Source organism: Scyliorhinus canicula, chromosome 7 (genome assembly GCF_902713615.1).
Source record: "Scyliorhinus canicula chromosome 7, sScyCan1.1, whole genome shotgun sequence".
Taxonomy (NCBI): domain Eukaryota; kingdom Metazoa; phylum Chordata; class Chondrichthyes; order Carcharhiniformes; family Scyliorhinidae; genus Scyliorhinus; species Scyliorhinus canicula.
This window is the reverse complement of record NC_052152.1, coordinates 104,577,554-104,598,780: the sequence shown is the minus strand read 5'-3', so window position 1 is coordinate 104,598,780 and position 21,227 is coordinate 104,577,554. Positions and strand designations below refer to the sequence as shown.

At 47.3% G+C, this 21,227-nt stretch overlaps 1 protein-coding gene across 1 annotated transcript in view; it reads right to left on the bottom strand.

Moving 5' to 3' along the window:
• The window catches only part of ints6 (integrator complex subunit 6), a 180,695-nt gene that overhangs the window by 14,342 nt on the left and 145,126 nt on the right, over positions 1-21,227 (bottom strand). Inside the window, exon 17 of the mRNA XM_038802588.1 lies at positions 11,457-11,550. Within this exon, the coding sequence (XP_038658516.1) occupies positions 11,457-11,550 (94 nt within the window). The remainder of the gene's footprint in view (positions 1-11,456; positions 11,551-21,227) is intronic.

The window sequence follows — 21,227 nt, the reverse complement described above, 5'->3', positions numbered from 1 at the left end:
ATGCGGCCCAGGTCAACCTTCCTACTTAGATAATAGAACAATAATAGCTTATTGTCACAAATAGGCTTCCATGAAGTTACTGTGCAAAGTCCCTAGTCGCCACATTCCAGCGCCTGTTCGGGGAAGCTGGAATGGGAATTGAATCCGCACTGCGGGTCTTGTCTGTATTACAAGTGACCTGTTTAGCCCACCGTGCTAAACCAGGTGTGTGTGTGTGTGTGTATGTGAAGTTATCCCAAAGAAGGTTCCACAGAGAATTAAATCCATTGGGGTGGGGGGGGGGGGGGGGGGGGGGGGGGTCTAGCCCTCCAAAACCTGCAGTACTGCCACTGGGCAGTGACAGTAGAAAAAATAAAAGGGATGGATAAAGGAGCCGGAAGCGAAACGGGTGCTCACGGAGAAGGATTCCTGCAAGGGGACCTCTCTCCCCGTGCCCCAGCCACAGCGGCACTCGCATCCCCACCCAAGAAACATTCAACTAGTCCAGTGGTAGTGGCAACACTCCAGTCGTGGAATCAACTGCAACAACATTTCGACCTAACCAAAATGTCTGACAAAGCCCCCATCTGCAATGAACACAGGTTCGCACCGGCGCTCACAGACGCCTCCTTCAAAAGATGGAGGCAGGACAAGGGGGACGCTGACAGTTAAGGACCTATACAACGACGGCAGGGTAACAATGCTTGATGAGCTGACAGAAAGATTCCAACTGGCTGGTGGCAATGATATAAGGTACCTACAGCTTAAAACCTTTCTGCGAAAAGAAACAAGGACGTACCCACGACAGTCACTACCAGAGGAATTGCCGGATGCAGCCATTTTATGCAAAGGGAACTTTAGCGACATGTATGGACGACTGACAAGGGGGAGACAGCAGCCAACTGGATGAGACAAGGAAAAAGTGGGAGGAGGACTTGGGGTTCGAAATAGGGTGGGGATTCTGGAGTGAAGCACTGCAGAGGACCAACTCCACCTCCAGATGTGCAAGGCTTAACCTAACGCACTAAAAGTGGGACATACAGCCCACTGTAACTTCATTGAAGCCTACTCGTGACAATAAGCGATTTTCATTTTTCATTTCACTTGACCAGACTCCGAATGAGCAGGGGTGGAGGCCAAATGCGAAGGAGGTCCGGCCAACCACACCCACATGTTCTGGTCTTGCCCCAGATTTGCTGCGTACTGGACAGCCTCCTTCAAGGCAATCTCCAAAGTGGTGGGGATGAGGGTGGAGCCATGCCCAAGAGTGGCAATCTTCGGGGCGTCAGAGCAGCTAGTTCTCTTCATGGGGAGGAGGGCCGACGCTCTTGCCTTTGCCTCCCTGCTCGGCTGGCGGTCAGCAGCGCTGCCTAAAGCTGCAGACTGGCTGGCCAATCTGTTAGAATTTCTCCAAATGGACAAAATCAAATTCGCCATCCGTGGGTCGGAAGAGGACTTCCACAGAACGTGGGAGCCATTCACTGAGTTGTTCCAGGACCCATTTGTGGCCAACAGCTAAGTAGCCAAAGACAAAGAGAGAGTTGTCACAACACAGAAGGGAAGAGGTGTGGGGGGGGGGGGAAGGAGACCCGGGGAAATAGGGAAGTTCAACGTAACCCAACAGGAGAGCCGGGGACAAAAGGGAGGAGGGCAGGAACAACACCAATGGGAACCAGTCGGGAGAAAAGAGGGGGAAAAAACGGCAGGGAGCAAAATACAGGGGACCACAAAGGCCACAGCAAACACTGCGAAGAAAGGACAAAAGAGCGGAAAGAAACAAACTGTGATAAATCCATGTAAATAGTGAAAACCGATCACGATGCCTAGGTGCTCTCCGGCATAATTCCCATTGTTCTGTTCCTATTTATATTTGTTATATATACCAAAAAAACCTAATAAAAACATTTATCAAAAAGAAGTCCTAAGCTTTGGATTCTCAAATAAGTTTTGCCACTTTTTTTATTCTTTGACTATGCATGGTGATTTACATGATTTTCTGTAATTTGTTTAATGAAACTCCTGTGAAGAATAAAGGGATTAAGGGTTATGGTGTTCGGGCCAGAAAATGGAACCTAGTCCACAAAAGATCAGCCATGATCTCATTGAATGGCGGAGCAGGCTCGAGGGGACATATGGCCTACTCCTGCTCCTAGTTCTTACATTCTTGTAAGTGTCTTGGATGTTTTACTATCAAAGGGGCTATTCAAATGCACAGTTTTGTACAATGTGTGTGTAATTTTAAAAAATACTTGTCTACAATCTTTCGGAGGCTGTTGAAATCAAGTTGTAGCATAAAAAATGTTTATGGATGGCAGCTGAACATTATAGGGCACAATGCTAGGCAAGCATTTTGCATCATTAAATTATCTATGGGTTCACTGAAGGTGTGGCTCAGGCATGTGTGTGGACATATGGACATGAGGGCAGCATGGTAGCATGGTGGTTAGCATAAATGCTTCACAGCGGACTTCCGGTGGCTGTGATGGATCAGTAAGCCACACATTTGGAAGCTCCCGTTTTAAAGAGATTTTTCGGCTTTTTTGAGAGCCCAAAACGGAAATTTTTCGACGTCTCCCGGTGGGGGAAGGTGTGCTGAACGACTTTCCCTGCAGTCCATGACTCGAACTCGGAGTGGAAAGGTGGAAAAAACAGCAGCAGCTCCTCAGAAAAAACGGGGGAAGGGATCCAAGATGGCCACTGACAAAGCTCCAGAGGGGTGGAGACTCTGGGCCCAGAAACAACAAACTGATCTCCTGCGCTGCTTTAAAGAATTCAAGGATGAAGTACTGAGCTCTCTGCAGGAAACAAACAGAAGGCTGTCAGAGATTCAGTCCACCCAGGGTGCTGCCATCAAGAAGTTGCAGACGCAGGCCATTGAACGAGAGGAGGAGGCCGTGGTCCTCGTGAGTAAGGTGGAGGGGCACGAAGCACTCCACAAGAAGTGGCAGGAACGCTTTGAGGAGCTGGATCACCGCATGAGGCGGAAAAACCTGCGGATCTTGGGCCTTGCAGAGGGGCTGGAGGGATCGGACCTGACAGCCTATGTGGCTATAATGCTGAATTCGCTAGTGGGGGCCGGATCTCTCCATCTGCCCTTGGAGCTGGAGGGAGCGCACAGGGTGCTGGCCAGGAGGCCCAAGGAAGATGAACCCCCGCGTGCGGTGCTGGTGAGGTTCCACCGGTTCAGTGATCGGGAGTGCGTGCTGCGCTGGGCCAAGAAGGTGAAGAGCAGCAATTGGGAGAATGGGGTAGTGCGGATCTACCAGGACTGGAGTGCGGAGGTGGCTAAGCGGCGGTCCGGATTTAATCGGACGAAAGACGTGCTTTATAGAAAAAAGATAAAGTTCGGAATGTTGCCGCCCGCGCGCCTGTGGGTAACTTATTCGGACCGGCATTATTATTTTGATTCCCCGGAGGAGGCGTGGGCCTTCGTGCGGACGGAGAAACTGGACTTGAACTAGGGGTTGGGGGTTGCGAGGTCGGCTGTAAGATATTAGTGCTGGATTCTGCTGTTGCTGTGTTCTCTTTTTCTTCTGTTGTTTTCTTCTTGTTTTAGTACTTTTGCAATTTTGATATGGTTATTTACGGAGGGGTTGTTCTGCTATGTTTTTGTTTTTGTGCTGTGGGACATTGTTTGGGCTGTGTATCTTGAGGGGAGGGTCGGGGGGGTATGTTGTATTCTATGCCGGAGTGGGGGTATGGAGTGGGGCTGATATTTGGGAGCTGCGTCAGAAGGGTGTGGTGGGGCAGGGCGAAAGCGCGGGCTTTCCTCTGGTTTCCCGTGCTGCGGGGCTGGGGGGTGGAGATGGTGACGGGGGAGGCGGGGCCTTAACTGGTTCTTCCCCGCGCTGGAGCGGTGCCAGGAGGAGGGATAGATTGGGGGATGATCCCACTTCGGGAGGGGTCGGGCTATTGGCGGGAGTTTCCGGGGTCAGCAGAAGTTAGCTGACCCACGGAAGTACAATGGAGGACGGTTCGCGGCTGGGAGGGTTCCTAGCCTGGGGGGGAAGGGAGGGGGGGAAAGGGGAATACCGGGTTGCTGCTGGTAGGGTCAAGAAGGAGCTGGTGGGGGCTGGGGGGACAGAGGTGAGGGGTTGTCGCTATGGGGACGGGGTCGAGCAGGGGGTGCTGGCCTGGGGCGGGCAGTCGACGGGGGAGGGGGGCGGGACGCCTTCTGATCCGGTTGGTCACCTGGAATGTGAGAGGGTTGAATGGGCCGGTGAAGCGGTCGAGGGTACTGGCTCACCTGAAGGGGCTAAAGGCAGATGTGGCAATGCTTCAGGAGACCCACCTGAGGAAGGGATGGGTGGGGCAGGTTTTCCACTCGGGGTTGGATGTGAGGAACCGGGGAGTGGCGATTCTGGTGGGGAAAAATGTGCCGTTTGAGGCATCGGAGGTGGTGGCGGATAAGGGGGGTAGGTATGTGATGGTTAGGGGCAGGCTACAAGGAGAGAAGGTGGTACTGGCTAGTGTGTATGCCCCAAATTGGGACGATGCGGGCTTTATGAGGCGTATGTTGGGACGGATCCCGGATCTGGAGGCGGGAGGTCTGATCATAGGGGGGACTTTAATACGGTGTTGGATCCTTCACTGGATCGGTCCAGCTCTAGGACGGGTAGGAGGCCGGCGGCGGCCAAGGTACTGAGAGGGTTTAGGGATCAGATGGGTGGAGTGGATCCATGGAGGTTTGTGAGGCCGAGTCACGCGAGTACTCTTTCTTCTCCCACGTACATAGGGTCTACTCTCGGATAGATTTCTTCGTGGTATTCGGCGATTGCAATCTCCGACCACGCTCCGCATTGGATAGAGTTGGAGATGGGAGAGGTGCGAGACCAACGTCCGTTGTGGCGGTTGGATGTGGGGTTGTTGGCGGAGGAGGAGGTGTGTAGGAGGGTCCGGGCAAGTATTGAGGGGTACCTTGAGGTGAATGATACGGGGGAGGTTCAGGTGGGGATGGTCTGGGAAGCCCTGAAGGCAGTAATTCGTGGGGAGCTGATATCCATCCGGGCACACAGGGAGAGGAGCGAGAGGAGTGAGAGGGATAGACTGGTGGGAAAGATGCTGGAGGTGGACAGGAGGTATGCAGAGGCACCAGAGGAGGGACTGTTGGGGGAGAGGCGCAGCCTGCAGGCTAAATTTGATTTGCTGACCACTAGAAAGGCGGAGGCACAGTGGAGGAAGGCACAAGGGGCAGTGTACGAACATGGTGAAAAGGCGAGTAGGATGCTGGCTCATCAGCTGCGTAAGCGGGATGCGGCTAAGGAGATTGCTGGAGTGAGAGACAAGAGTGGGAATGTGGTGCGGAAGGGGGTAGAGGTGAATGAGGTCTTCAAGGATTTTTACGGGGAACTGTACCGGTCGGAGCCAACGGGGGAGAGGAGGGGAATGGAGAGGTTCCTGGACGGGCTTTCTTTCCCGAAGGTGCAGGAGGAGACGGTGGAGGGGTTGGGTGCGCCGATTGAGCTGGAGGAGCTAGTTAAGGGGATCGGGCAGATGCAGTCAGGGAAGGCACCGGGGCCGGATGGGTTCCCGGTGGAATTTTATAAAAAGTTTGTGGATCTAGTGGGCCCCTTGCTGGTGCGAACACTCAATGAAGCGTGGGAGGGGGGGACTTTGCCCCCGACGATGTCACGGGCGCTGATCTCGTTAATTTTAAAGAAGGACAAGGACCCCCAGCAGTGTGGTTCATACAGGCCCATATCTCTCCTCAACGTGGACGCTAAGGTGCTGGCAAAAATCCTGGCCACCAGGATAGAGGACTGTGTGCCAGGGGTTGTGCACGAGGACCAGACAGGTTTTGTGAAGGGAAGGCAGCTGAACACGAATGTGCGGAGATTGCTGAATGTCATTATGATGCCGGCGATTGAGGGGGAGGCAGAGATAGTGGTGGCACTGGATGCGGAGAAGGCCTTCGATAGAGTGGAGTGGGGGTACCTATGGGAGGTGTTGGGGAGGTTTGGATTTGGTGAAGGGTTTATTAGATGGGTGAGGCTGCTATATGAGGCCCCGATGGCGTGCGTGGCCACGAATAGGAGGAGGTCGGAGTACTTCCGGCTTTAACGAGGGACCAGGCAGGGTTGCCCCCTGTCCCCCTTGTTGTTTGCACTGGCAATCGAGCCGCTGGCGATGGCATTGAGAGATTCAGAGAGGTGGAGAGGCTTGGTGCGAGGTGGAGAGGAACATAGGGTGTCGTTGTATGCCGACGACCTGTTACTGTATGTGGCGGACCCGGTGGGAGGGATGCCGGGAGTGATGGAGTTACTAGCCGAGTTTGGGACCTTCTCAGGTTATAAATTAAACTTAGGCAAGAGCGAGGTGTTTGCGGTGCACCCTGGAGACCAGGAGGAAGGAATTGGTAGGCTCCCGCTTAGGCGGGCAGGGGAGAGCTTTAGGTACCTGGGGGTTCAAGTGGCCAGGGACTGGGGGACTCTCCACAAGCATAACTTTACCAGGCTGGTAGATCAGATGGAGGAGGAGTTCAGGAGGTGGGACATGCTGCCATTGTCGTTGGCGGGGAGGGTGCAGTCCGTCAAAATGACAGTGCTTCCGAGGTTCTTGTTCCTTTTTCAGTGCCTGCCCATATTTATCCCCAGGGCCTTCTTTAGGAGAGTGACTAGCAGTATTCTGAGTTTTGTGTGGGCACATGGGACACCGAGAGTGAGGAGGGTGTTCCTGGAGCGAGGAAGGGATGGAGGTGGGCTGGCACTGCCCAGCCTTCTGGGGTACTATCGGGCAGCCAATGTGTCAATGGTGCGTAAATGGGTGATGGAGGGGGGAGGGGCGGCGTGGAAAAGAATGGAGATGGCGTCATGTAGAGGTACGAGCCTGGGTGCCATGGTAACGGCACCGTTGCCGCTCTCCCCTAAGAGGTTTACCACGAGCCCGGTGGTGGCAGCGACCCTAAGAATCTGGGAACAATGGAGACGGCATCGGGGGGAAACAGGGGGCTCGATGGAGGCTCCACTGGGTGGCAACCATTGGTTAATCCCGGGGAACACGGATGGGGGATTCAGGGGGTGGCAAAGGGCGGGCATCAGCAAATTGAGGGACCTGTTTATTGGCGGGAGGTTTGCGGGCCTGGGGGAACTGGAAGATAAATTTGGCCTTCCCCTGGGGAACATGTTCAGATACCTGCAGGTAAAGGCGTTTGCTAGGCAACAGGTAGAGGGATTCCCTTTGCTGCCCTCGCAGGGGACGATGGACAGAGTGCTTTCGGGGGTGTGGGTAGGAGAGGGGAAGGTGTCTGACATCTATAAGGTAATGCAGGAGGTGGAGGAGTCGTCAGTGGAGGAGCTGAAGGCTAAATGGGAGGAGGAACTCGGGGAGCAGATAGAGGACGGGACTTGGGCGGATGCCTTGGAGAGAGTCAACTCTTCCTCCTCATGTGCGAGGCTTAGTCTCATCCAATTTAAGGTGCTGCACCGGGCCCACATGTCCGGGACTAGGATGAGTAGGTTCTTCGGGGGTGCGGACAGGTGCACCAGATGTTCGGGGAGTCCTGCGAACCACGGTCATTTGTTCTGGGCATGCCCAGCACTGGAAGAATTCTGGAAGGGGGTGGCGGGGACGGTGTCGAGGGTGGTTGGATCCAGGGTCAAACCAGGGTGGGGACTCGCGATTTTTGGAGTTGCGGTAGAGCCGGGAGTGCAGGAGGCGAAAGAGGCCGGTGTCCTGGCCTTTGCGTCCCTAGTAGCCCGTCGAAGGACTCTGTTACAATGGAAGGATGCAAGGCCCCCAAGTGTGGAGACCTGGATCAGTGACATGGCGGGATTTATAAAATTGGAAAAGGTCAAATTTGCCCTGAGAGGATCAATACAAGGGCTCTATAAACGATGGCAGCCTTTTCTGGACTTCCTGGCTCAGAGATAGGTAACTGGGTCAATAGCAGCAGCAACCCGGGGGGGGGGGGGGGGGGGGGGGGGGGTGCATTATTGTAGTGTTTATTCTGTAACTTTATAGTGTGTTAATTTGCGTTGTTGTTAAAATGCTGGGTTGTTCATGGGGATGGGGCGAATGTATATGATTGTTAATATTATTGTTATTTTCGGTATTTTACTAAGGTGCGTCAATGTTGTATAAAATCAAAATTTCTCAATAAAAATTATTTTTAAAAAAAAAAATAAATGCTTCACAGCTCCAGGGTCCCAGGTTCGATTCCCAGCTGGGACACTGTCTGTGTGGAGTCTGCACATCCTCCCCGTGTGTGCGTGGGTTTCCTCCGGGTGCTCCTGTTTCCTCCCACAGTCCAAAGATGTGCGGGTTAGGTGGATTGACCATGCTAAATTGCCCGTAGTGTCCTAAAAAGTAAGGTTAAGGGGGGGGCTGGGTTACGGGTATAGGGTGGATACGTGGGTTTGAGTAGGGTAATCATGGCTCGGCACAACATCGAGGGCAGAAGGGCCTGTTCTGTGCTGTACTGTTCTATGTTCTATATCACATGAATCTTACAAGCTGCAAATATATTCCTTAGGCAACATCCTCTTGGTCATGGTCGGTATCTTACCCTGGCTTTCATTGTGAGTGCCATTCCTCTTCTTCATGGTTAGGCCTCCTCATATTTGCAAACTTGTGAGACATGTAGCTGACAACGCTCATCAAGTCTCTAGCAAGTGATGTTGCAAAGCTTTATCCAAGAGATATTTGAAATGCTGCTTGAAATCTCAGTGGTATGCTCGAGAAAGAAAGTAGTGTCTGAATGGGTTTCACAATGGTACTCTGTTTTGATCAATGCCTCAGGCAAAGAAGTGCATTAGCCATGACTGAAGACGTTCACCTGGGTCCTTACAATTCATCGTCACATTCAAATGGCATTGGCACAAAAGAATGCCATAAAATAAAAGCATTATGATTATTGCCAGAGAAGCAGGCAGTAACCTAAATGATCTGGTACCCCTGATCATTGATATAGTGGGACCTTTCAGTTCATCTAGACTATCAGGTTCTGGAAGCAATGCTCACTTGGTAATCCAAAAATGCTGTGAGAAATGAAATGGTTAGTTATGTTATGCTGTTTCAGCTGGAAAGAGAATGAATGTGTTCAATATTAAAAATGTATTAATTACTAGCGTGGCACATCTGTGTGCTGCAAATTAGTTTATGTTACAGATATTCCTTGTGGAAATCTAGAATGAGCCAGAGACAATACCATCTTGATTGTCAATGTTGGCTTTGTAATTAATGGGGGTGCAGAACGTTGACTGTAGATCTGTTAGTAATTGATGGCATAGTTTTGAAAATACTTCCAACATACGAGGACTGTAGTGTAGTGGTTATATTACTAAACCAGTGACTGTGTAGCCTGGACTAATCATCCGGCGATTTGAGTTCAATCCCACCATGGCAGAATTTAAATACTATTAGTTAAATAAACTGGAAATTTTTTAAAAACACAAAATTAATGGATTGCCATAATAATCCCTCTGGATCAAGTCCTTTAGGAAAGAAAATGTGTTGTACTTAACTGATCTGGCCTGTGAGTCCAGATCCACAACATGTAGTTAACTCTTAACTGCCCTTGCAAGCCATCCAGCTGTATTCAAAGTGGCAGCATTTCAGCACCTTCTCAAGGACAATTATTGCAATAATAAGTGAGCAATAAATGTTGCCCATGTCCTATGAACGAATGAGAAAAAAGAACTTGAACATACATTTCCAATATTGGAAGGGGATCTGTTCACAGTGTTGTAAACATTACTGTCCTGGTAATTGAAATAACTGCAACATTTCTGAGTGGTCAAAAGGGAATTTTCTCACTACTGGGTGCTTTTACTCACATATTGTGCCATTACCTCATGGGTATAAATCGTAAACTACACCATTTGTTTGTTCTGCATAATGTATACTCATGTACTCTGTCCCTTATACAATATTTGGTGGCACCTGTTTCACCTGCGAAGGTCTGCCACTCTTAATTTGTGAAATATAAAGGGCCCTTCATAGCCAGAAAGATGATCTTATTGTGTGGGTGAGAGGAGCGGGGATGTGTGGGCCTGAAAAGGGGGAAGTAAAGTATAAAAGAGCAGGTGTGTTGCCTTCAGCTGAGGAAGAAACGCATCAACATAACAGTATGGAATGCAGGACATTACTGATGCATTTATGGTGTCAAAACCTTTCAGCGAACCATTTTTCAAAATTTGGAAACACTTATTTCACACCAGGATGATAAACTATGCCAACCACATTTGACATTAATGTAGAAAATAGGTTGTGCAAGATTATCGAAGTTATGATTTGAATCAAAGCTGCACCCAAGATCTAAAGGGGGCCAAGAACCTAGTCAGAAGCACAATAGCCAATGTAGCTGGCTGATGGGCATCAAGGCTTCTTTAACAAGAAACATGATCTTGGAAAAATTGTTCACTTTCAAAGATCAGATATTGCAAAAATTGGCTTTAATATCAACACGTGTACTCAGATCAAGGTCACTGCTACGTTCCTGTACCTACCCACCGATTAAGGTTGAAAAGATACTCAGTTGATGTTTTACGGATAATACAATTTGAGGTTTGGGGTAGAATTGCTATAATTCAGCTTCAGCCAAGTCTGCTTATACGTAGCATTTGAGTGAAACTGTGTTTCACAATTTTGCGCTGATGTTAAGTGGGCCAAGACCGTGATTTGCAATATTTCAAGCATCAACAGTAACAAAAAAGTCTGGAATTATGCCATATTGTACAGAATTATACATGCATGGGATGGCCAGTACAACTTCCACTGCAGAAACTATTTGGTGATAATTGGTGCAACTTCTAAATATGGCACCTGAGACTCAAGATCAAGGTGACACAAATGGACTTCAATCAGCCCACCACAAATTCAACAAGTCTGGCCAATAAAACACATGTACAACAGGATTTCAAACACTGAAAGCTGCAGTATAGAGTCAATGAAAATGCTGCAAATAAATTTTTAAAACTCATGAGCTTTAAAATATCAATCATGGGGAAAAGGTTAAACAAAGAAGTTCCTCTAATGCTACTGGAAGTAGGAAAAAAATCCAGAATGATACTGAATCACACACATTTGATATAGGCATGACTAACTTGAGGTTGAAGAGAACAGTATACATGAATTCTCTCTTCCACACTACAAATTGGAATTAAGGCCTATTTAGAAGGATGAGTGAATTCAAAATTCTACTTCTGTAGAAAACCAGATGAGATATGAGATGTTTTACTTCCTCATTGTTTTGTGAGTAATTTATACCATTTCCTAAAAAGGATCTGAAATAAATAAGGTGGCACAAATCGGAGGAACAATAAAACATTCATAAATGGCTTTAAAATAAAACAGGACTACAGATTAGCCGTTTATGAATGGGACAAGATATTTTTGTTCAAAAAAAATCTTGATTATGCTACTGCAAATGCAAAATTGTTCAACTTGGGTGCATTTAATAATTCACTTAAGATTTAATGGACTTGCTAGCCATTTGGAATCTCAGCGAAATGCCATTTTATCATTAATTAAGAAATTACCTTGCTGCCTCTTTAATGACATTCTGCACAAACACCATCCGGGTTTCCAAACTGCCTTGAACTAGTTTCAATAAATAGAAGATATTTTCATAATCTGAAAGGGAAAGGCAATGATCAAATTAGCTGCGCTACAGGCAACAAATAGAAACCATTTAGTTTACTTGTAAAAATGCAATACAAACTCCGATACATTTGTACCAATTCCTTATTGTGACATACTACGATGACCATCATGTGACACCCCTAACTAATCAGACATTGGAGTAACATACACGACAATGGAACCGTGTCCCCGCACACATTAACATTCTGACTCCAGCACTCAGAACCTGCCACAGAAAGGAAATGGCAAACAGTAGGAGTTTTATTTTGATTGTTACTATTATGGATAAGGACGGAGTAGTCATACTACAGTAAATAGCATGAATAATGGGAGACAGTTGAAGGATACTTGGCCCGTTCAGAAAAGCTTGATTCATTTCTGATTCCACCTTCTATATAGCACTTTAATCTTTTCCTTTAATTACCTGATCTGCAGAGGCTATTTGGCAAATGTGAGGAAAAATTACTTCTCTCTAATTAATACTTTATGGCTTTTGTGAAAAAAAATGCTGCCTTACCTGCTACCTATTTTACACACCCAAGCTTGCAACGGAACCGGTTTTAGCACTCACAGGTTTGTGGATTGGCAGAAACCTCAATTTGCATCAGAATCGCGTTCATGTCAAGACAAGACCCAGAGGAGGGGGAAAATTATGAGGAGACTGAGTACTGACATCATCACCTTCAGTGAGTGATCCGAGTACAAGGGCAGGTGTACTTTCATCTTTTGAAGAAAATTTTTGTTCACAACAGATACAACACTTACAGCTGGAGAAACATTCTCCAATGCATCTTGCAACATGCTGCCTAGTTGCAAAAATTCAAGTAGTGCCTTTCTTTCCGAATGCTTAGTTCCGAGGGGCGAGGAAATTCAGCTTTTTTGAAACATAACTTGAGCAGAAAGAGGCCCAAGAATAGCTAGCTCCATGGATTAGGAACAAATCTACCATATGTACCAAGTCTAAAAGCATTCTTGGTTACTCCACATCACGACCTTATCTGGCAATATGGTGATGACCGGAAGACTTTATTGGATTCTAAGTATTGGGCAATTTAATGGTTAAAAGCCTAGGGTTAGTGTGTTTGACTGCAGTGGTCTCATTCTTTAAAATTCTGTTTTGCAGGGCCTGGGTACTGTTAGCAGCCAGAAGGTGAAATTGATAAAGAAATGTGTTTTTCAGTCTGGGTAATGGACTGTGGTTTGACTGGCAAAGTTTCTGAGGTGTCAATGTGCTTCGCAGCCTGCAGGGATAATTTATTTTTTTAGTTTGGGGAGATGAGGTAGTTGCTGGGTGGAGCCAAGGAATGCAGATACACAGTTTGAAAAGCTTTAGAGTGGCAGCTTTTAGAGAAAGGAGTTGAATTCTGATCTGCCTGATGCGGAGTCCGCAATTCTCTCAGATCTCTAATTACGAAAGACTAATATGCAAAGCAGAGCAGTCTTGTCTGGGGACCAGGAAGAAGCTGAAAGAAGCCAGGTGAACCAGCATTTTGAAGATATTCAGCCAGAAGAGGTTCTAGCAGGAGCCCAAATCTTTCTGTGATGCATGTATTACTCTATGCCATGCTGATTTTTAAGATAGATTCATTTTATGTTTCTTTTCTAGTTGTTTGATGGCAAATTGAGTAGTAGCGTTTATGGGGTAATTGTAGCTGTTCTTTTCAGGTGTGAAGTTAAAAAAGTTTAATATTGTATTCATAATAAAGTTGTGTTTCAAAAATAACCAAGCCCTATTTCTTCATGTAAAATCTCCTGGAGCGATCCACACAGTCTAACAAATAAGCTAAAATATTAGGGTTTCAGTCCAGTGTCCCGCCACTGTTGGGGTATGGTCTGGGATCGTAATAAAATGAAACCTGAAGTGTATAAATGTCAATACCAAAAATAGAATGTGTGCTGAGAGGGAGAGCAGGATTAAAATATTACTTCAAAAGTCACGGTAACTCACAGGTAAAATGAAAAGCATGCAATTTACTCAAAATGATCCTAGGAGCATTTTCAAAACTCATGGGACAGAAACCTTAATAGAATGTGTGCTGAGAGGGACCGCAGGATTAAAATATTACTTTGGAAGTCACGGTAACTCACAGTTAATAAAAAGCATGCAATTTACTCAAAAATGATCTGAGGAGCTATTTCAAAAACTCATGGGATAGAAACCTTAGATCAAGAACTCATGAAGGCATACCCTCCTTAATAGGCCAGTACACTTGAGATGCGATTGGGAATCTGTGATGAATTGTCAACTCTAGTATAAATCATGCTATTATGTTGAGTGATGGAACTTTCCTCACAACATTGAAAACCGAGTTTTAATATCCATAAGAGTCTGCAGGTGTCTCATATCTGGTTGAGAAGTTTTATAACTGCGGAAGATGATGAGCACCATCATCCCAAGTCATCATTCATTGTTACCAAGATGCTAAGTTGCTGATATTCTGACTGCCCTTTTAACATCAAAATAAGCTTTCATGAGAGGCCAGTAGCACAGCCACATACAACAAATCCAATAAACAGATGGTATATGCTAGAGTAGCACCGTAAATTCAGCATATAGCCAAGGAGAGTAGGGAAACAGTGCAGTGCAACAGTCATCTCAGTTTTCTGCATTGGTAATGAACACTTGCACCTCACAATCATAGAATCACTACAGTGCAGAAGGAGGCAATCAAATCTGCATGGACCCTCTTAAAGAGCACCCTACCCAGACGCACACCCGCACCCTATCCCCGCAACGCAGTAATCCCACCTAACCTTTTGGACAAGGGGCAATCTACCATGTTCATCAGATTCTATAAATTTACAATTGTAAAAACATAATTAGTATTTTAAGCCTGTAGAAAATGTTACAAGTAAGAGTTGGGGGCTGTAGTGGACATTCACCATAGACCCAGTAGCAATTTACAATAATTGTGTTTCATCACCACACCACAGTTGCACTCGCACAACACAGAGCCAAATAGTGCAGTTTTCAGTTTGAGAGACATGGGGCGTGATTCTCCATTTTGTCGGTGCCCGGGGGGGGTTCCCGACTGCATGGGGCTGCCCCACAATGGGAAACCCCATTGACTAGCCGGCGTAACGGAGTATCCCGCCGGCAGGTCGAGGCAGAAATGTGGCGCGGTGGGGCGGAAAATCCAGCCCAAGGCGTGCTTAAGGAAACAATTAATTTATTTGAAGCAGAAAGCTGGTGTTGGTAAAGGCCCGACTGTAAAGGGTCCTGACCACTTCTTTAGTTATTGGTGATAATATATGCCCTATGTTTTTTTTATGTATGGAACAATCTGTCTGGACTGTACGCTGAACAATACTTTTCACTGTACCTCAGCACACGTGACAATAAACAAATCCAATCCAATAATCTGTGATCAGTGTTTGCAGCATACATCAAAATCCACATCAAAAATTGCATTGCCAAAATAAGTATTAAGATTACAGGCCGATCCCTTCTGCAGCTTTTACTGAACCTGCTGAATGATGTCACTCAAATTGTGTGTCACAACTTTATGGGTATAAAATAAATTCCGATCATACTATATCCAAAAAATGCAACGGTTTCCCATAGCACATGCACACAGGCAAGGAAAGAATGTGATCCGAGAACAAGCCAGTGCCATTGAAAATTAAATCAGTTTAGTTTCACTATCTGGGTAGGTTTGATGCATCATTGGCAGACCCAAACCAGACACACCTAGGGCATTACTTGCTATTCAGTGCTACAACATGACTTGTACAATCAATAAAGACAAAATGCATAAAGCTAGTCTAATACACTGTTCACTTAAAAAAGACCTGAGAGAAGGAGGAAAACAAAAGTTGGAAATATAATCCTCCAAAATCGGTTGGCGCAGTTGGTCAGATCACAGGAATTATCTTCTTTTGCAGAAATCAACATCTATGACGCAAGTTAATTAGTTTGTGATCATCCTTGAAAAGAGAGTGTGGCATGTTCACAAGAGAAACGGACAGGGGGAGAATGATAGGTCAAGTGCATAACAGACAATGATGACTCTTGGAGCTTGTTTCAATTTCTTCTTAATTGCCTCTCCTAGAAAAGAGCATAATTGTAGGGTGGGAGGATAGTATGCAAGACCAAACTATTCACCAGACGGGGAAACATGTTGAATGCTCACAAAAAAAAAATTGGGATTTACGCAGGTCTGCTAGCTCAGCGCGAAAACAAAACCTGTTCCTTTTGTAGTTACTGATAGACCTGCTGGTCCCCTTATTTCAGGCTTCCATGCCTGATCAATATAGTCTTCCTGAGTATCTTCAAGATATGCCACGCAAGTTGAAAAATCTAAGCACTCGCATCTATGGTCCTTGTTGCTTAGGATTTACCAGCTAAATTTCCCAACCAGTAGGACGGCAACGTTTAAACCATAAGATCATAAACAATTAACTTCAAAATCAGTCACTCCTTTGAAAAAGCAGGGGTTTCTTTTACTCTGGTCACGGCATTACCTTTCCCTCGAGGTAGTGGTCAGAATAGCTCTCTGGAATACAGACTATGTAAATAATCCAATCTATCTTCAGAATCAACTAAAGTGGGAAATCCACCGTAAATTAAGAATACAGGAACGGTCATATGGCATGTCTTCTTGAAGTGCAGTGCAAAGTACATTTAATACAGCCCGATTAGGATACTGTTTTTGTTACCCCTTTCATTCATTGGCTGGTGCAGAAAACTGAAAATTTCTGTCTTCGTTAAATCCTAGGCAACAGCAGAGTAGGAATTGGCTCCACCTTATAGATCCAGTCAACAAGTTAAAGTCAACAAATTTGAGACAGAAGGTCTTGAACATAATTGACAGTCCCTGCTGAATTAATTGTTGGAATATAGATTAACATTTTACAATTGACTTCAGTGTCCCAGATTAGCAAAAGTGACAAAAAAGAACCATCACTGACTGACATAAAAAGTTACCATTTCAAGTCCGCATGACACCTCTGCAGAGGTCTCTTGCCACGGATACTGCCAGACCTGTTTTTCCAGCATTAGCAATATTTCAGATTTCCAGCATTTTGCTTCTATAGCATTTAAAAATTTTTTTATTGAATTTCAAAAACAATGACCACAATATCACCAAACAACCAAAAAATTTAAATACAGAGTCAAAAAATTGTATACACACACACATTTTCCTAATAACTGTAACAGACAAATTAACCCCACTATGAGCTAAACCCTCAATTGACAGTGTCTAGGTCCTCAAAAAAATGAAATAAATGGTAGCCACCTCCCCACCGATATCCTGATGACATTCTTAATTTTCTCCAGGTGTAGAAATGGCATCAAGTCACACAGTCAGGCAGATGCACTAGGACTAGGTGGTGTGGGAGACCTCCAAAATACTAGGGACCTTTCACAGTAACTTCATTGCAGTGTTAATGCAAACCTACTTATGACAATAATCCTGAAGGAAGAAATCACCACAGGATGAGGGGAAAAACCTGCGGGGAAAAGAGCAGCAGTGCAGTAATTATGGCGCAAAGAGAGAAGGTTGTGGTGGGTGACCAAGCCTCCATTTGGCCCGAATCAAATCAAGGTAGTTAGCCGTTGCAGAATTTTCTGTATGTTGGCAGCCCAATAATAAAACAAACAATTCGAGAGGACCAAACCTCTCTCAGAATCCCTCCAGTGCAGAAGGAGGCCATTTGGCCCATCGAGTCTGCATCGACCCTTGCTCTGACAGCACCCTACTCGGCCCAAACCCCTGCCCGTCCCCGTAACACCTAACCTTTTTGAGCTATATCAGCATGGCCAATCCACCTAACCTGCACATCTTTTGAATGTGGGAGGAAGCCAGAGCACCTGGAGGAAACCCATGCAGACACTGGGAGAAAGTGCAAACCTGGGTCCCTGGCGCTGTGAGGCAGCAGTGCTAACGTGCCACCGTCCCGAATCCCTGTCTCTCTGAAGCAGAGTGCTGCGAACTCTGGGACACTTACCTGCCCATTAAAAAAATCAGAAATTAATTTGTTGACTACAATAAAAAATTATTTGGCCAAAAAAAAAAAAAAAATGGGGACACGCTGAAAGAAATCTAGGAAGCACATTGATTTTAACTGTTTGGATCCTTCCTGCCAGGGACAAAGGGAGGCTACCCCACCTCCGCAGAACTGCTTTGACATTACTGATGAGGCTCGAGTAATTCAATTTGTGAAATAATGCCCAGTTATGGGTTACACGGACCTCCAAGAAACATAAACTAGTTAGAGAGGTGAAACAGCAATGAACCAAGTTGAGCTCCTCTAGCCAGTAGATTCACTGAAAAACACTCACACTTACTTACATTCAGCCTGTAACCAGAGAAGATACCAAACATGGTGAGTATCTTCATTACATCATCCACAGAGGGAGCAGGGTCTGTAGAACAAATTAGGTCATCTGCATAAAGCAATACCCGATGCTCCACTCCGTTCCGACAAATACCCCTCTACAGATTAGATGTCCTCAACGATATAGAGAGGGGTTCAATAGCTACGGCAAAGAGCAGTGGAGATCGGAGGGGCGAGAGATCCCCAGTCAGGTTGTGACGTGGAACATACAAAGGCTGGGTGGACAGGTGAAGCGAGCGGGTTTTCTCGCATTTGAAGAGCTTGAAAGCCGATGTGGTGCTGTTGTAAGAGATCCATTTGAGGGTGAAAGACTCAGTGAGACATAGGAAGGGGTGGGTGAGTCAGGTATTCCACGCTGGCTTTGAGCCTGGGCTTGGTGATTCTGATGGGTAAGGGAGTGAGGTGTCAGATGGAGGGGGTGGTGGCTAACCAGAGAGGCAGGGACGTAATATTAATGGACACATTGGAAGTGAGGCTGGTGGTGTTGGTTAGCATTTATGCCCCGAATTGGGACGCCGTAGGAAGCATGAAAAAGATGCTGGTTGCTATTCTGGATTTGGATCCACACCAGTTAATACCGGGTGGGGACTTGAGTACAGTGTTGGATCCGAAGGCAAAGGTCGACAGGTCCGAGCCACGTTCGCTGACCCTGCAGGGTAGGGAGTATTTGTTTCATTCGCCAGTACACATTCAGGAATTGATTTTTTTGTGATGGGGAAGGCAGAGTATTCTGAAATCGTTACTTTGGACCATGCTCCATACACTGAGCGGATGTGGTCACGGAAAAGGATTCAGCATTTGGACTTGGGAGTCCAGTCCTCTGGGGGCCATATTCAGGGTGTCAGACCTTCTGGAGTTGCAGGTGGGAGCGGGGCAGATGTTTTAGCCTTCGCCTCGCTGATCGCTCACAGTCGGGTTTGTTGGGTGGAGGTAGCTTCTCCCTGTGCCAGGGGATCTAATAGAGTTTGTGCATTTAGAGAAGGCCAAATTTGCCCCAAGAAAGCGAATGAGGGGTTCCACAAGAGATGGGGATTGTTTATTATGCATTTTGGAGAACGAGCTACCGTCAACTGTTTGAGGGGCGGGGAGGGGGAAGGGTGGTTTGTGTTGAGTTTATTTTTGTGTTGTAATGTTTTTCAAATGTCAACATGTCAAAAATTTGAATAAAAATACTTTTCTTTGAAAAAAGAGCAGTGGAGAAAGAGGGCATCCCTATCTTGTACCCCTGCCCAAGGGAAAGTATTCTGGAAATACTGAATTTGAAATGAAAATGAAATGAAAATCGCTTATTGTCACGAGTAGGCTTCAATGAAGTTACTGTGAAACACTGTGAAACAAATGTTGCCCTTCGGGGCATTGTACAATAAATTAATTCAGGAGGCAAATTCAGGGCCGAATCCAAATCTCCCCAGAATCTCAAGTAGATAGTTCCATTCCGCCCTATTGAATGCTTTTTCTGCATCCAAAGACTCTGTGGCTTCAGGTTCTGGATAAATGGAGGGGGGAAACAGGACAATGTCTAAGAGACGTTGAACATTGGGCGACAACTTCTGGCCCTTTACATAGCCCGTCTGACCCTGATATAACTCGGAGACAATGCCCCAGCCGGGACAACAGGACCTTAGCCAGCAGCTTAACGCCCGTATTTAAAAGTGAAATGTATGGCCCACATTTTACTGGGTCCTTGTCCCCTTTTGAGGAGCAAAGAAATTGAGGCTTGTGTGAGGGTCAGGTAGCGAACCACTGGACTGTGAGTCGTTAAACATGTCCATTAATAAAGGTATGAGCTCCGGGGGGGTGGTGAACCTGGTGGGGAAGAGGGTGGCATTTGAGGTGTCTAAGGTGGTAGCTGATAGTGGCGGCAGATGTGTGATGGTGAGCGGTAAGCTGCAGGGGGAGAGGGTGGTGTTGGTAAATGTGTATGCCCCAAATTGGGATGATGCTGGTTTCATGAGGCGTATGTTGGGCCGCATTCCTGACCTGGAGGTGGGGGTCCTGATCATTGAGGGGGGGGGGGACTTCAATACAGTGCTGGATCCCCTACTGGATCGTTCTAGTTCTAGGACAGGCAGGAGGCCGGTGGCGGCCAAGGTGTTGAGGGGGTTTATGGACCAGATGGGAGGAGTGGATCCCTGGAGGTTTGGGAGGCCGAGGGCTCGGGAGTACTCTTTTTTTCTCCCACGTGCACAGAGTTTATTCCCGTATCGATTTCTTTGTCCGGAGTAGGGGGCTGGTCCCGAGGGTGGAGAATGCCGAATTTTCGGCTATAGCGATTTCGGACCATGCTCCGCATTGGGTGGATCTGGAGATGGGGGAGATGCGGGACCAGCGCCTGCTTTGGCGTCTGGACGTGGGGTTGTTGGCCGATGAGGAGGTGTGCAGGAGGGTCCGGGGATGTATTGAGAGGTACCTCGAGGTCAATGATACTGGGGAGGTCCGGGTGGGGATGGTGTGGGAGGCTCTGAAGGCAGTGATTAGGGGGGAGCTGATCTCCATCCGAGCCCATAGGGAGAGGGGGGAGAGGGAGAGACTGGTGGGGGAGCTGTTGAGTGTAGATAGGAGGTATGCGGAGGCCCCGGAGGAGGGATTGCTGGGGGAGCGGCGTAGCCTGCAGGCCAAGTTTGATTTATTGACCACCAGAAAGGCGGAGACACAGTGGAGGAAGGCGCAGGGAGCGGTCTAAGAGTCTCCTTCGCAAGCAGGACACAGATAGGGAGATTGGTGGAGTGAAGGATAGGGGTGGGAATGTGGTGCGGCGGGGGCAGAGGTCAATGGGGTCTCTAGGGACTTCTACAGGGAACTGTAACGGTCGGAGCCGCCGGTGGGGGGGGGGGGGGGGGGGGGGGGGGGGAATGGAGCGCTTTTTGGACAGGCTGCGATTTCCAAGGGTACAGGAGGTTCAGGTGCAGGGACTGGGGGGCGCCGATCGAGTTGGAGGAGCTGGTTAGAGGGATTGGTCATATGCAGTCGGGGAAGGCGCCGGGACCGGATGGGTTCCCGGTTGAATTTTATAAGAAATATGCGGACATGTTGGGCCCCCTGTTGGTTCGGACCTTTAACGAGGCATGGGAGGGGGGTGTTTTGGCCCCGACTATGTCACGGACGCTGATTTCCCTGATCCTGAAGCGGGATAAGGACCCCTTGCAGTGTGGACCATATAGGCCAATTTCACTGCTGAATGTGGACGTCAAGTTGCTGGCGAAGATCTTGGCCACTAGAATAGAGGAGTGTGTGCCGGGGTGATACATGAAGATCAGACGGGTTTTGTGAAGAGGAGGCAGCTGAACACTAACGTGCGAAGGCTGCTAAATGTGATAATGATGTCA